At 52.7% G+C, this 16,188-nt stretch overlaps 1 protein-coding gene across 1 annotated transcript in view; it reads right to left on the bottom strand.

Moving 5' to 3' along the window:
* Nucleotides 1-4,139: 4,139 nt before the first annotated feature.
* Nucleotides 4,140-16,188, bottom strand: part of UBAC2 (UBA domain containing 2) — a gene marked incomplete at both ends in the record, with an annotated part of 119,533 nt that continues 107,484 nt past the window's right edge. The window contains 2 exons of the mRNA XM_084235712.1: nt 4,140-4,247; nt 14,787-14,909. Coding sequence (XP_084091838.1) covers nt 4,140-4,247; nt 14,787-14,909 — 231 coding nt within the window. The remainder of the gene's footprint in view (nt 4,248-14,786; nt 14,910-16,188) is intronic.

Below are 16,188 nucleotides of genomic sequence, written 5' to 3'. Positions count from 1 at the left end.
CTCTGCTTCCCCGGAACGGCAGCCCTGCTGAAGCTCCCGTGGTAACCCCTCTCCTCTCTCCATAGTCTCAGTCCATTCCCACTTCCCACGCCCTGCCTGTCCTCCAGCCCTGCCTCTCTCAGACCGTGACTCGTTCCCCAGGCTCCGTCGCTGCGTCTACCGACCCCGCTGCCCAGTCTTCGCCTGAAATACCAGCTTTCTCATCCACATTTAGCTTTTGGGGGCTCCCCATTAGAAATGGCTATATTGAGCACGATGACTAAATTCACACGATTCTAGCCACTTTCTTACATCTAAGGTTACAGTTTCAGAATAAAAAGTTCAGTCGGAGCCTGGAAGTCCACGTTGACGTTCCGTAAAGGTCCATCTCTCTAGAGATACACAAGTGGGTAAGGGACTATGAAGGAAGTAACTTGTGGATTTTCGTAACTATTATTCAAATGACATGGTGAAAACAGAACCCTAAAGTTTCTGGTTTACGGATGGTGTCATTAATAAGTGGGATAGAGAGAAATGAAAGTAAGATCAGAGAAGGACAACCCGAAAAGCTAACCCTTGAAAACTGACGGAAGAACGGAAGCATCCAGAGGGGGACGGGGTGGGGGAGCAGCAGGAACGAAGAGGGAAGGAAGCACAGATGACCGTGGTGGTGGACGACGGGGCACGTGGCAGCGATATCTGATGGAGAGTCCTGAGGTTACCATGATTAGAAGAATTAAAAAAAGAATCAACTGTAAAAATCAAATTTCTGGTTTAAACACTTTCATTCCAATTTAAGAACCACTGTTCTTAGATAAACTCATGGACGCAAAAAACACGAAAATGATACCGGAATGCATTCACGATTCTGTGCTCAGTTCCCTGGAAGCTTTTACCTTGCTAACCCAAGGTGGACGCTTAGGAATCAGGACTCAGGCAGGCCGTCCTAACTTGGAGAGAAGCAGGTTTGCTATGGACATTTCTTTCCTTCTTCCTCTTTTCATTTCACAATCTGGAATCTGCTGGCTTGAAAACTGCATGCATTTTGTTACCGAAAGATGAACTGGTGCCTTTTGGGACAAAATAGATGGATGTAGAGTTGATGGTGCCAAGTGAAACAAGTCATAAAGTAAAAGACAGTTCTGGGATGGGCTTACTCACTTGTGAAATAGAAATAATCAAAGGAATATGATCCAGCAATTCCACTCCTAGGTATTTACCCAAAGGACACAAAAACATTAAATTCAAAAGGACACCTGCACCCCTATGTTTATAGCAGCACTATTTACAATAGCTAAGCTTTGGAAACAGCCCAAATGCCCAAAAACAGATGACTGGATCAAGAAGATGTGGTCCATATACACCATGGAATATTACTCAGCATTCAAAAAAGATAAACACATGCAGTTTGCAGCAACATGGATGGCGCTGGAAGGGATCATGCTCAGCGAAATAAGCCAGAAAGAAAAAGAAAAATACCGGATGGTCTCACTCATAGCAGGAATCTAGAAAACCTAAATAAGGGACCAGGAAAAAGACTAATTATAATAAAGTAAAAATCAAAATCAACAATTACACTACGGGGGGGAGGAGGGAGTGGGGTCAAAACAAGGGTGGTAGGAATTTTACAGGGACAATAACCAAGATGAAAATGCATACATTGTGCAAAAATGAAAAATGATGTAAAAAACATAAAATTTTTTAAAAAGGAAATAACCACAGAAAACTGCCAAAGCAGCCAATATAACTCTGTGAAAAGTTAGTGGTTATGAGAGGGGTGGGGGCGAGAGGGAGGCGGCTGGGCCCCGGCCCTGGAGCTCCGGCGGCGGGGGAGGCCTGGCAGGCATGGAGGTGCGCGCCTGTCCTTCCCAAGCTATCTAGTTATGTAAACGAATCGTAAATCAATAAAATTCGAGAAAAAGAAAACCCAAAGCCAGAACGAGCTCTTGCTCGAGCGGCTCTCTGACGCCCCCCTCTGGCCGGGGTCCTGTGCACGCGCGCAGGTGCTTTTCCTTGGGGGTCCCGGCAGCCTGAAAGGTGTCTGAGGTCAACACAGGTGTGGGTGTTCTCGGGTCCCCCAACTCTGGCAGCGGGGTGGCTGCGGGTTGGGTGAGTACCTGCAGGGAGCCAGAGCGCGCCAGGGTGGGAATCCAGCGAAGGCCAAAGAACTGTGGCCCCGAGTGGAAAGGGGCCCGGTGGGCAGCAGGCCCTGGAGGGGAAGGCGGGGCCCCCACTGGCGGTGAGGCCTCCACAGCGCTAAGTTCTGCAGAAGAGGCTGGAAGGTGGTGGGAAAGCCCCAAAGGGGTCTCCCGCGGCCCCCCGAGGAGTGTTTCCAGGGTGGCACCACCTGGACTGGCCTGGGGTCCTCCAAGTGGGGGACACTAGGGCTCCCCGCAGGACACGGGTCACCCACGGGTGGGAATCTGACAAGAACCGCGGGGGCTGATGCTTTTTAACGCAGGCCCCTGGCTGCCATCATCACAGGGGCTCCTTGCTCCATCTCATGGCACAGCAGCACAGGAAGTCCCCAGGGGCTGGGAATGTTGCTCTGCTTTGGTCTGCTGTAGCCGGGGCTGCCTGAAAGGGAGGAGAACAAGGAGGGGGTGTTTTGGATAGAGTTGTGTGCAATGGGGGGGGGCGGCACTGCAGTAAGCGGGTTGGGGTGTGCCCCAGCACACTCTATGGCCATTTCCTGGGCGACCTTGGTTGGGGAATGTGGTAAGGGTGTCTCCACCACCACCCACCGACCCTCATAACCTGAGATGGGGAACTCAGATCTCTGGGGGTGCTTGGGACCAGCTGTGCTTGTGAAAGTCACCTCCACCCCATTCTGGGCAGCTCATGGCCCGTCAGGACCGGGTTTCCAGGGTATAGTCCGGTAACGCCTGGGCGATGTGGGGTGAGGCTGCTGAACAGGAACAAAAGCCCTCTCTCACTTCCAAAAATCACCCACCCCGCTACAGAAAGAGGAGCAGCTTGGCAAATGTTTTTGGGCGGGGATGGGAGATAGCCTGTGACAAAGTTTTATTTCGGTCAATCTAATAGAGACACCAAAAAGCAAAACACATTAAAAACTTTATTGTATCACACACTGAAATTTGCATCAATTTGATACATTTCTGCTCGTTTCTCAGAACACAATAGTTGCACAATTTCCTTAGATGTCACGTCTCCCTGCTTTCCATCTCCTCGCGCTCAGGCACACCTCCTGCCGCCTCGCACTGTCGGATCCTTTGCTCGCGGCTCCACCTCTCCTGGGCCCGGGAGGTCTGGTCCCCAGGGGCTGGCCTCGCAGAGGGGACGGCAGGCTCAGGTGTTCCCTCTTCTGTTCTAGGGTCGAGTCACACTGGCCGGTCCCCGGGACACGCGGGTTAGGCCGTGACTGCTCCGGGAGACCCCTTCTCACCCCCAAACTGAGTGGCTTGCTGTGGCTATTTTGAGCAAAATTAACCCGTCTTGTTGCATGGAGAATTCCAGAATCTTGAATTGGAACTTAGTACGGTTCTTTAGTGGAAGCGGGTAGGAGGAGCTGGGGAAACTCCCCGGACCAGACTGGGCCGGAACAGCAGAGCAGGATTTCGTTCTGCTTCCCCCCAGGCCACTCCCGGCTGCAGCAGACGGGCCCTGCTCACATCCGGGGAACCAGAACTCTGAAGAGCCACTGGGGTTTGAAAGCAAATTCGAGAAAAAAAAGAGTGATGAAAAAAATTCTGTAAGGATAATTTCAAATATGTCCTTTCTAAAATAACAGCCCCCTGCCCCTTTCACAACAACTATGATCGGGTGTGACGTGGGGTGATGCGTTACAGGAAAGGGCATCACAACAGCACTCATTTCCCACCCGCGCGCCGCTCAGCTGCTGCAGAGACCTGCGCTTTTAATGCACTTTAAACACATTAGGAATGAGTGCTGAATCTCCAAACTAAGGAAAATGCCCAATAAAAAAATAAAAGATAGAAAATACATGCTAATTTAATGGCAAACTTATTTTTGAAAGCTAATGGAGACAATCTTGGAATTACGGGTGGCGGGCAGCAGGGACACCCCGTGCCCACGAGGGCGGTGAGAACGTGGGCGCCAGGGCGTGCGGGCCAAGCCTGGTCCGCTCCAGGATGGCGCCCACCGGTGTCAGCTCGGCGGTCCCCGTGGTGGTGGAACCATCAGTGCTGCAGCAGGAAGTTGGTAGCCACGTTAAGGTCATTATTCGAAGCTCTGAGGGCTTCCAACGCGTCCCCTCTGGAAAACCCCATCTCCATCAGCCGGGCCACCTGAAAACACACACACCAGAAACTCGGTGAGGCCAGGCCCTGCACCCACCTGCCCCTGCCAGTCCCAAGAGGCTTCCTCCTCATTTGAGAGACGAGAGGGGAGGGCCTGCCAGGGAGGCAGGGGAGGGTGAGCTCATGGGGGCACCCAGAATGCAGGTACTCAGAGAGATCCGGCCTTCTCCACCTGGCCGAGCTCCTGAAGCACCAGGTGTGGAGTAAACAGGTCCCGGGCACTTTCTTAGGTGCCCAGTGTGACCCACGATGCTGGCAAGACGCCGACCTGGAAGGCGCCTGAGGCTCTTGGCATCAAGCGACCAGAGAATGTCCTTGCGGCCAGGCTCCCTAACACCTGAACCGAGCCCCACTTCTGCTAAGTGCCTGCGCCCGGGGCCCTGCAGGCAGCCAGTGCGCAGGGGAGGGCGCCCAGGGCGGGGTCTCGGAAGGCGGCGCTGTGGGTGGGGAGGCCTGCGGCCCGCTCAGGTCTCAGACTCTGGGCCTCTGACTGGGCGGTTTCCTGGACTTTGAAGCCAGCCTGGCCAGGCCACGACACAACAGCAGGGTGTAACTTTACTTGTCACCTCTTTTCCCATTTAGAAGTAGATTACAAAATTGATGGCCGGTGTGGTCGCGAGCGAGCTTTCGTACTGCCGCCGAACAGACTGCAAGGCTGTAGAGTGAGACGCGAGACTCTTACAAATGTCCATATTTTCAGCATGTGGGTCTAGGAGGCTCGAGGGGGCTGGTGGAGGGTCAGGCACCGTGTCTCTCCTGAGGAAGACCAGGGCTCCTGGGGGCCAGGGGAGAGTGCCCAGCACTGCCTTCCTGCCTCTGCTTGCGGGGGGTGGGGTTCGGGGGGCCTTCAGAGCCTGGGGTGTTAGAGGAGGGGAGGGTGGCCGAGTGACCCCGAGGGCCTCTGGGGGACAGTGCTTTCCCAGCTGAGGCTGCGGCTCCTCCCGACTTCATTAGGGTCGGGAACATGGGCTAAGACTCGGGTTAGAGCAGCACGCGGGCGACGGTCTTCCTTCCATTCGGCTTCACTTCGGTTGTCTTCGCACACGCGCAGCCGCTGTGGTCAGGGCCCTTGGCAGCTGCGCTCTGGAGGAAGGCCCGTGGGCAGTGTGGTGAGAGTGGGAGGCGCAGGCGATGCCAGGCCTTCTCCGGGCTGATGGGTTGTGTGGGCACAGCGGCTCATTTCCCACTCAAGGAAGGACAGCCTCTTCCAGAATATGGTCCACGAATATCCCTCACTGGCCCAGATGCGAAGTTCTTCCTCAAAGGGAGCCGACTCGGCCCCTCACTAGCTGCCACCTGGGACTCCAGGGCAACTGAGTTGGCCCTTTGAACTAACGAGGAGCCCATTCCCTTCTCTACGTGAACCCACTCTCCGCCCTCAACCCTCCTGCTTCTCCAGGCCAAGACCACTCCTGGCGGGTCCGGACCACGCAGCGCTGCGCCTCCCCCCCTCGCTGGTGGCGCTCCCTCTGCAGAAGGCTGTTCCGTCTGCCTCGGCGGGCTCACTCTTCCTCCCGCACTGGATCTCAACGCGCCTGGCCCGTGCCCATGTCCCCAGAACAGGAGGAAGCCCCGAGTAGAAGTCTCTTGGCCCCCCTGCTCCTCAGGGCTGTGGCTTCTACCTGTGTTGGGGGCCTGCTTCTCCCCACCACCCCTCCGTTGGAAGCCTTCTGAGAACAAGCCCTGCTGCTGTTTCACGCCTGAGCTCCTGCAGTCAGCGCCTCCCAGCTACGCCCTTCTAAAAACACTGTCACCTCCGTGGGCGCAGCAGCAGCAGCCGGCGTGGCCGGTTGAGGGGGCCGTGCTCTGCACCCTCCAGCATCTCTCAGGCCAAGCTTCTCAAATCCTACCAACAGTTTGTATCTGACCTTCCAGGTGTAAGGCTGGACACATCTCTGAAATTTGTTCTGGTGGTTTTCTAGCCCACCAAAACCATTTCCAATTTAAATTCGGCTGTCCACCATGTTCATCGGCTCCCTCAAACTTGCATTATTCCCAGATTTGATCAGCAAACCTCTAGACATCACTCGGGCTGTGGGTAAAAACACCCGGCAGGCCAGCTCGTACAGAGCACCCAGAACACATTCACTACCCTTGGTGGTCAGTCACCAACCACTGGTTTTCAGACATTTGTAACCAGTTCCAAACCCACATGACGTGATCCATTCACATGTCCTGGGCAGGTGGGCTGCGAGCCGTCAGAGGTCTTGGTGATACCCTGTGCAGCCGGCCTGCTGGGCACGCGGGGAACACGACGCCGCTTTGACCATCTCAAGTCCTGGTATCATTCCGGCCCCATCAGGCGGGCGACACCCGCTTGGACATTTGAGTCTCAGAATTCACACTTTTCCCTTTCCCCAGGGGTCTTTCAAGCTTCGTCTTACCTGCCTACTTTCTCTAGCTGAGGTGGGGGGCGCGCTCGGGAGAGGGCCTGGAGGCTTTGGCTGGACACATAAAGATGGGCAGAGACACCTTATCGAGCCAGGGCCTCCGACAAGGTTCCTTTTCGTTCCAATCCTTCCCGGGGAACGTGGCTCTCATTCGTGCGGCTGACGCAGGCTGATGAGCAGGTAAGACACAACACCCCACGGACATGGGCCCCACGCCTGGGCCAGGGCTGTGCCTGCGTGGCCATCGCCTCTTGTCACCTTCGTGCTTCAGTGCCGCTCAAGACTTGCTGCTTCCTTGCACCCGGAACAGGTCCGTTTGCTGGCAAACTGCTTCATAATCTAGAGCTGAGGATGTGTGAGCCCAGCCCCGGTGCCCATGCTGTACCCGAGACTTCCCTCCACTGACTGGATCTGGTCTGGGATGCAGAAGATGCTGATGGGCTGGCCACCCAGAGGCCTTGGGCAGCGGCACCCAGCACACCCAGGCTGGGACTGGCAGCGCCTGCCTCGCCCGAGAAGGGGCCAGCCGTGAGCTGGGTCACATAGGGATGCCTGGTGTGAGAAGCCAAGCTTCCTCTGCATGTGAGGCTGCCTCCTGACTCTGTTCTCAGGAGAACAACCACCACTTGTGATAGTCGCTGGTTTGACAGCTGGTTTGGCAGCTGATAGGGCTTTTTGCAGGTCTGTGCTCAGGCGAGCCTGCTGCTATGAGCTCGCACAGGCCGGCTGCTCCCTGAAGGTGGGCAACTTGCCCCAAGAGTCAAAGTTGGCTTTAGCTTTTTTTGGGGGGGGGTGGGTGGGCCGAGAAGATAAATGTGATTGATAATTTTGATTGATTGCCTTGGTTCCTTTACCGGATTAAAAAAAAAAAGCTAAGAAGTAGAAATTGCATTAAGACAATTCTTTCAAAAAATGGAAAATTACCAGGCAAGGGCACCTGTGGGTTTCCCCGAGTGTCCCAAACTCGAAATATCCACGGGAAAAATGAAATTGCATGATAGGGCCTGGGTATGTGGGTAATAACCAGCCAGAAGAAAAGAGACGGTGGCCTGGAGGGTGCCCTCTGATGGCCACCCCCAGTGCAGATGCCTGGGGGCCCTGTAGCCCCCCTGATGCTGATGGTGCACTTGGGCAGCTCAGCGCTCACAGTGTGATGCAGAGACCGGGAGGTGGGGCCTGCAACACGTGAGCAGACACCACAGCTGGCGCTGGCCACTCACTGTGAGATGCGAGCAATGGGTGGCCCGCTGGCCCAGTCCTAGTGCCCCATCAGGGCCTGTACCAGGGCCTGTACAAAAGGGTGGCATGGACACCTGTACACAATGGCTGTGCACACCTGTGCCCAGATAAGCAAAACAGACAGGATTCCAGTTCCCACATCATCAAAATACAAACGTGGTAGAGGCTGGCAGCCATTTTAGAACTGAGCCAAGGATGAGAAAACTGTCCCTGCCACCCTTGTCGGGAGGTGGGCACCCATCAGGTGGCAGAGATGGCGTGAGCCTGCAGGGGTGAGGACTGGCCCTGCAATCCCTGTGCAGCCCCAGGAGGGGCGAAACTCGGGCTCTCACTCTCCAGTGGGAAAGGCCTAGAACAGTGTCTGGCAGCTCCGAGGAGTTGTTAGTGGCACCTCTGCCTGCCTGCCTGGGGGGCGACTGGTTGGGGTGTGAGAACCCCCCTCTGTGGACCTCACCGGGTCAGCTCAGTGGGGCCGACCAGGTGGTAGAACCATCCTGGGGTCTGGTTTTGGTTTTTGTCCACATCTCTGGTTTACTCTAACAAAACCCACGTTATCTTAGCGATCTCAGGAAACACCTCACCTTGTACAAATTCTAGCAAACATTCAATTTTGATGATTGTAGAAATGATGGTGTTTATAGATACGCAGACTAACCTCCCTCCCCACCCAAAGCCTATACACTAGCCACAAAACACATTTCATCACCCCGGGTGCCAGTGACGGGCTGTCCCCACAGGCCATCTCCTGTCTCTTCAGTCCCTGGGGGATGAGGACCACCTGTGATCAGATCTAACAGCAGAGGGAAGAGACAGTTTGCAGGTAAATGCCTGATCTTGTCACCCGATGTATAAAAACACATCCCGATCGATCGGTGCAGGAATGTGGTCACTTGGGAGAATACTTACACCTCTCTGTCCTGCCTGCAGCCCCTTGAGGCCCTGACCTTGGTAACCAGCTGCGCCGGGGGAGTGGCCGGCAGTTCTGAGCTCTGTGAGGGCAGGCGCTAGCCAGCTATGCCTGCCGCCTGCACCCAGGGGGGGCCTTGGCCCCATCGGATGTGAGTTCTCTAAGGGACTGACAGTCCCAAGGGGCAAGACAACAGGAGGAAGAGACCAGGGGAGGCAGATGGAAGCTGAGCGCTGCAAAGAGCAGGCCAAATTGGGGCCTCTGCTCAGCTTGAGGGCAGGGCGGACGGACGACCCGCCAGGCAGAGCTAGGCCGGGTCTGCAGGAGTCTGGAGACTCAAGAACTGCCCCCGAAGGTACTGCTGGAAAGCGGGTCCTGGGCTTTACTTCTCGAGCCCAGAGCAGGGCGAGGGCCTCTCCGGCTGTCCCAGAAGCCTCACCACAGAACATCGGAGCAGACTCCATCCTGGGGTGCAGTGGAGACACCCAGGTTACACTTTGCTCTGGTGTCTCCTCCCAGCCCGGCAGGGCTGCGTTAACACTCAAAGCAGCTATTAGGCTTTTGCTGTCTCCCGCATCGACTTTTTCACCAAAACTGCAGTTACCCAGGGGGAACCGCGAGGCCTGTTTTCTGGACCTGGAAACCCGCCTTCCCAGAGGCAAGGAGCAGGGCCAGGGTGGCCGAGGCGCGGCAAGGAGAGCGGGCGCTGTGGTTCCGGCAGCGGAGACACCCCGCAGGGGGCCTGCCCCGGGACCAGCCAGGGCACCTCGTGTTGTTTTCCTTTCCTTTCCTTTTTTTTTTTTTTAAGCTCAAACATCCTCTCCGATCAGGAAACACGCCCCTCCAATCTCGACATAATTCTTACTTAAAAAAACTAACGAGGCCCCAGTGTGGCCTCTGACTTGGCTCCCACCCCTCCGGCCATTCCTCCGGCGGAGCACTCCCGGGTCTGCTGTTCACACATGACTGCGGTTTCCTTAACTTCCCTTTGCCTACGGCTGTCACAAACAAATGGTTTTGGGTTCTTACTTCCCAGATTCTATCGCTGCAGACGATATGTCCACCTGAAATCAAGCCTGCTGGGTGGTCCACGGGTGGTGGGCAACTTCCTAGGACTCCAGGCCTGCCCTGCAGGGGGACTCAGGGAGCCCTGGGGGCTGAGCCCCCACCACCCCTGCACCGCGACTCTCGCTAGTCATTTATCAGGGCAAACCTCCTTCCCACCCACCGTCCCCGATCACGGCCGCTCCCTGCGGTCTCACCCCAATATACTCCTCAGTGCCGCTGGCCCCCAGCCTGCCTGCTGGCCGAGCACAGGGGTTCTGGTTGTCTTCACGTGCCTGCCCCCTCTAGGTTGCCGGGTGGCTCCTCACCTTTGCATGTGTGAAAGTCCTCACTGCATGCTTCCATTTCTTAGGGCACCCCAAAGACTCAGGCACCCACAAAAGGGAATACATTACTTGACTGACTGACATTTGCTTGAATGTGAATGATCAGTATTTCATTCTAACGCATGAACTCTGGCATTTTGTTAGAAAACCCCTTTGCAATATACCAGTGTCAGAGACCACAGTCCGTGCCCGCCAGAAGGCCTCTCTCGCCCCTTTCCATGCAGCAGCTGCCTGGGGGCAGGCCCTTACCCAGCCAGTGACCCTGACCACCGACCTCAGTCGTCTGTGCTTCCCCAAATTGGGTGCACTTTTCACCATGCCACAAACTAACAAATGCCAGGGCCTCTGCCCCAGCATGGCACCCCTTTCTCAATTGATCTCAGCAGCCCTGGGACATTTCTGCAGAGATGCCAGTGTCACCTCTGTGCCAGGCTCCCTTCACCAGTGCTGAACGACCTGTGTGCAAGGACGGTACATGATCATTCTCTGCACTTCAAGGGCCTGGCCAGTGATAAGTGGGTGCAGAGTTGGTAACTGTGGGTGGACTGAAAAGAAGGGAAAGTCGTGAATGGGTGAGAGGAAGTGGGGATTTGTAATAGTCGCTGCTTATCTCCCTTTGGTCAAGTCTGGTGACTTCTTGTTTAACTACCTGATGTGTCCCAATAAGGACAAAGTTCAAGGTCATGTTTCAAGCCTGGGGAGGGCTCAAGAGGGTTAAATTTGGTAAGTTTTTTTTTCTTTTGATTAAAAAAAAAATGAAGGCCTGGTGACAAAATTTCATTATTTGCTGATTTTAAATATGGGTATAATATGAAAATCCCTGGTTAAAAAGAAAAAAAGAGGAACGGAATGAGTGCATGTTACTTGTAAGCTGGCAGACGGCCGACTATTAAAAGGTGCTCACTTTTGGCAGATTTCTAAGATGGGCCGGAGCGGCGCCTGTGAGGGGATGAACTGGGGCAGGGGCTGTGGGTGGACTCACTGAAAACAGCAGTCGCTCTAGAAGAAGGAAAGTTCCAGAAACAACCGCAAACACAGAAAGGGTGGCGCGCTCCCACTGGCCAGGCAGACCAGGCCCTTTCTCAAATCTTGTTTTCAAAATCCACCAGCTCCACGTCTTATCTTAAAGGACTCCCTAGAACTCCCAAGGTATTTGCTTAACCTAGGAAAAAACACGATCACTTCTACTTGTCTCAGTTTAGAAAACTGCTAAGTTTCTTAACGTACTTAAAGTCTAAGATGAAGGAGCTATAAGCACATTTAATTGAACAACGAGGCACACGCGGCTTTGCCCGTCGGAGCCAGCACGGCATGTTTCTAATGGGAGATTAGAGATGGTTAGCCCGGAGAGTGTCTCGCACCAACGAGCTAACCGGGAGATGACACACTGACTCTTGGTTTCTAAACATTATTATAAATGCTCTGAGGGCAAGAACAGCATATTTTTATCTTTTCCAGTCTTGAGCACCTGCCGCAAGGACCACAGGAGTTTCCCTGATGAACGAGGCCAGGGCGCCCCATCGCGGGGGCTGGCGGTCTGGGACGCCATTTCAGGATAATCAAGAAACATAAAAATCAAGGTTAAGAAAATCAGTGGCTAAGGGAGCACATGTTAAAAACATCCTCTCCTGCAGTCACCTGTTTTTCTGACGGGGAAGGAAGAGTTGAATGCCATTTCCAACCGATGTCAACAAGTTAACCCCACTTATGTTATTTGGGGAGCAGCAAGGTAAATGATTCATTAAACACCCTCAAGACTTCAGTTGCACACATTCTCCTGGTTATCACTTTTTGACACTTTTTTTTCAAAGTGCCAAAACTAAGAACTATCACACCTTCAAACACTTCCTAGTGTTAACGGCCGTGACTCAAAGTTTTATCGAGTCAACAGAATAGAACTCTATCTCTTTTCATTTGAATTTGAGATTATTGGCTTATTTTTTAATGTTCCCCCAAGTACCATACCAGCTAAGTTACTGAGCTTTATTTCCTAATCTGTGGAAGCGTCATTTTCCTAAGAAAACTCGAACGCAGGAGACAGATGGCAGCTCCTTGGCCCACCTCTCGCTCCTTAGAGTGGCTGAGGGGCTCAGCCTGAGCTGGGGGTGGGGGAGTTGAAGGGGGGATGCAGGGCCATCCACAGGGCACCGATGGTGCTCTCAAAAGCATTTGTGTGTCTTAGTGCAGATGAGGCAGTGGGAACCCTACTAGGGGCCTTCTGTGTTCCAGAAAAAGCCAGCCAGGACACAGCCTGGTGAGTGGCCCCTTGGGGGCAGGGGCTGGGAATATGGCTGCTAAGCAATGCTGACCTGGATCTGCTTTCTCAAGGAGAAAGCCAACGGTATGGAGGTGACTTGGAACGTGTCACTGCCACACACTAGATTTACTTGCATAGATTTTGGGGCCTAACGTTCTAGTTTGAAATACAAATTTTCAAAAAATTGCCAGAACAGCACCAAGAATCCTTGATTACTTTTCACCCAGGATCACTGTTATTTTGCCACAGTTGCTTTCTGTCTACACACACACACACACACACACACACACACACATTTTTTCCTGAGACATTTGACACTAAGTTGCATAAAGCATAACCCTTTGCCCTGCAGTACTTAAGCATGAATTGCCCAAACACAAGGGTATTATTCTTGCCCCTAACGATGGTCAGTGTAGTTACCAAAACCCAGAAACAGGCCATTAATATGAGACTATTGTTTAATCCAGAGCCCAACGGCATCATGTGTTTTCGAAAGTGGGCCTTTTATAAAGAATGTCTCCAGCACAGAATCCGGGCCAGAGCCGAGCACGCGTGTGGGCAGAGAGCCTCCGGCCTTCTTTAATCCGGGGTGGCTGGGACATCAGTGTTGTTGGGGACACAGGCCGGCTGTCTCTAGAACGCCCCTCAGATGGGGTCTGTCTGGTTTCCTTGTGATCAAGGTCATGCACCTGTGCCCGGAAGGCTGTGGCACCTGGCCGGCCCGCACACCGCTCTGCTCCACTGTCGGGAATACTGACCAACGAATGACCTGGCTCGGCGGGGGTCCAATGTCTCCACCGGATAGTGGCTATTCTCCTTCTGTGATTAGTAAGTAACTGGCGGGGACCCACTCTGAGGTTACATAAAGAGCCTGTCCTTCACATATTCATGATTCTTCCCTGTAGTGACTTTTATTCTTTTAGCTAGAAAACTGTGATCTTCCTGTGCTATTGCTCTTTCTGCATTACTTTAGGTTCCGCTGGAAGAAAAGCATTTCCCGATGCATAATCGTCACATAATACTTATTTTCCTGCCAACATCAGGATCAACGAGGAGCCCCCACCCCCATCTCCCCAGTAGATCCTATTATAACACTGTCCTTACTTGTCCTGATGCTCAAACCTGATGTCCTGGATTTGGCCAGGGGGACCCCCTAGAACTGATCCCTGCAACTTTGTGGCAAGGCCCTCAGTTATGGAGCTTCCTTCATTCCTTGCATAAGGGGGCCCAGGGTCATCTCAGGCCTTCCCTATCCTGGCCTGGGACCCAGCATTTCTCAAAAGAGGCTGGTTCTTATCGTTCAGCCAAGGAAATAAGATGCAGAAATGAGGGCTACAGGGAGGCCACAGCTTCTGAGTTAGTATACATGCACCCCAACATTCTCTACATGCACATACAGTCTATATACACACACTCCATACTCGCTCACGCTCTACAGGTACACACACTCCATATGTGCACATGATGTGCACACACTATAAGCACACACTTTATACATGCACACACATTTATACACACTTTACCTGTATACACCACATATACACTCCACACACGCACAGTCTACATGCACATAACCATGTACACCCATTCCATAAAGTACACACACACGCTCCACATCACGAGTTAACGGTGACACCTCTGATTCCATCCAACCCAGCAGGGTCTGGTGCTTTTCCCTGTCCTGCACTTGTGTTTCCTTCTTTCACCTGAAGCTCAACCTGTTTCCTCACGTGCTCACATCTATGATATACATAACACAACGTCAGAGTTGCTGCACTCACATCACAAAACTAAACCTACGAAGAATTGACAACTTGTTTTTCTTTAGACTGAGGGTACAGTATGTTCGAAAGTTACTGAAATTAATTTCCCCCTTCCGTATGATTTTGTTATTCATTTAAAACACAGTTGGGGCACTTATTTATTTCTGCCTCCTTTTACTTGCATGATTGTCCCCGTCACTGTTGATTTGCTCTTTGTGTAAGTAAACTATAACTTGACTCCAAAAGTCCAGAAGGTGTACCCTGGGAGACACCATCCGCTTGGACCTCCCGCCCCCTCCTCCTACCCTTGCACGCGGGGTCCAGCTGCAGTCACTTCTAGTACATGTACAATATTAGAGACTTTTAAATCAGCGATCACAGTACACTCCCCCCCCCCCCCAAATCAGGCCTCTCTTGCTCTCCTAAGACCCACAGTGGCTGGCACTATTACAAGTGGCAGTTTAGCTGCTATGGAAAACCTCTGTATGATTATGCTTTGGTTTCTTACATGTTCTGTTCACTAGAAGAGCTACAAGTCTGAAGCACGGACAGAGGATAAGTGCCAGGTGCTCGTGATTACCTGTTCCTCAGAAACCTCTAGAGGAGGGGATGCTTGCTGTTCAGACCGCCGAGCATCCTGATAGTTCGTGTTTCGTCGCTGACGTAAGGGAGGGAAAAGACGATTCCAGTTGATCATTCCTCCCTGAAAGAGATCCACACACAGTGATCAGGAGGGTGGACCATGTAGGAGGCACGTTCACTTGTGATGCAGGCCCATCTGTAGACTAGTAAATAAACGTGATACTGATCTGCTGTCTGCAAGCCACCCAGGTAGGTGTCACACCATGGCTCAGGCAGCAGGATCAAACTGTGCCCTAAGCAGGTGCACACAGAGAAGACAGGGAATGGGCACTGCCAAGGTGCTCTGTGCCCTCTGGCTCCACAAGGCCGCAGAGACACAGCAGGCACAACCTCTGCTCTGCTGGGTCCCCACTGTCACTGAGAAGGGGTCCAGAGGTCAGATTCAGCACCATCCTCTGAATGGCACTACGAGTAACTGAAGATTGGACATCATGTCATTTTTTCCTGATTCTGTGCCATCAGTGGAAAAAAAACCCCACTGTGTGAAGAAAAACATGCATAGCATGTTTTTAGTCACATGCCAGTACTGAAATTTATCAACTTAAATCTCTATTTCTCACTGTCTTCTAGTTCTAGAAAAATGATAGATTGAGAAGACCTGAGAGTCCTATTATAAACATCTAAAAATGCCAGATAAAATGAAAACCCTTTACATGCACGGCAGATCCAAAAAGCAGACATGGAGGCCACCAGGTGCTGGAAACAAGTGCAGGACACGGGCAGGTGCCAGTGATCTGCAAGGGCGGGGTGTCAGGACTCAGCCGTCCTGCTGCCCCGGACCCACTTCACTGGGTTCAGCAGAACGGGCCTTGGGTCTGAAAGAAGCAGACTTTGAGCTCACAGCCTGCTCAAAGATACCACCTTCAGACAGCAGCACACTCGGGGAAGGGGAGAAAGTGAGAAACCCTAAAAGCTCTTCTTCCTTAGGAAAAGAGCAGGAATATGGGTCTGCCTGAGATCTGAGAACAGCAGGCAAACTTGGGGTTCAAATCACACTGCTTATATGCTTGAGGAATCCCTCAAAAGTTACACAAAAAGTTACACAGGTCCCTCAAAAGTTACACGGGTCTAAGGTGAGAGATGGATTTACCTAAAGAGCCAAGCAGAAGCCTGTGCAAAATGAAACCCTCTGAGCCTGGGGCTCCGGGGCTTTAGAGAGGAAACTCCAGGGACAGACACTCAGACTCCAAAATGACAAAGCCAAGGAGGGAAAAAACCTATCACAATAGCCAGGAGTACAATAAATAGGTGGGTTAGGTCCTCAAGCACTTAGATTTAGAACAATATGAAAACAACCATAAAATTAGAAGTTTTAAAACAACAAAGATATAGAAGGAAGA

The sequence above is a fragment of the Talpa europaea genome (assembly GCF_964194135.1).
Source record: "Talpa europaea genome assembly, chromosome: 6".
NCBI classification, from domain to species: Eukaryota; Metazoa; Chordata; class Mammalia; order Eulipotyphla; family Talpidae; genus Talpa; species Talpa europaea.
The sequence above is the reverse complement of the archived record's forward strand: the minus strand, read 5'-3'. Positions and strand labels throughout refer to the sequence as shown.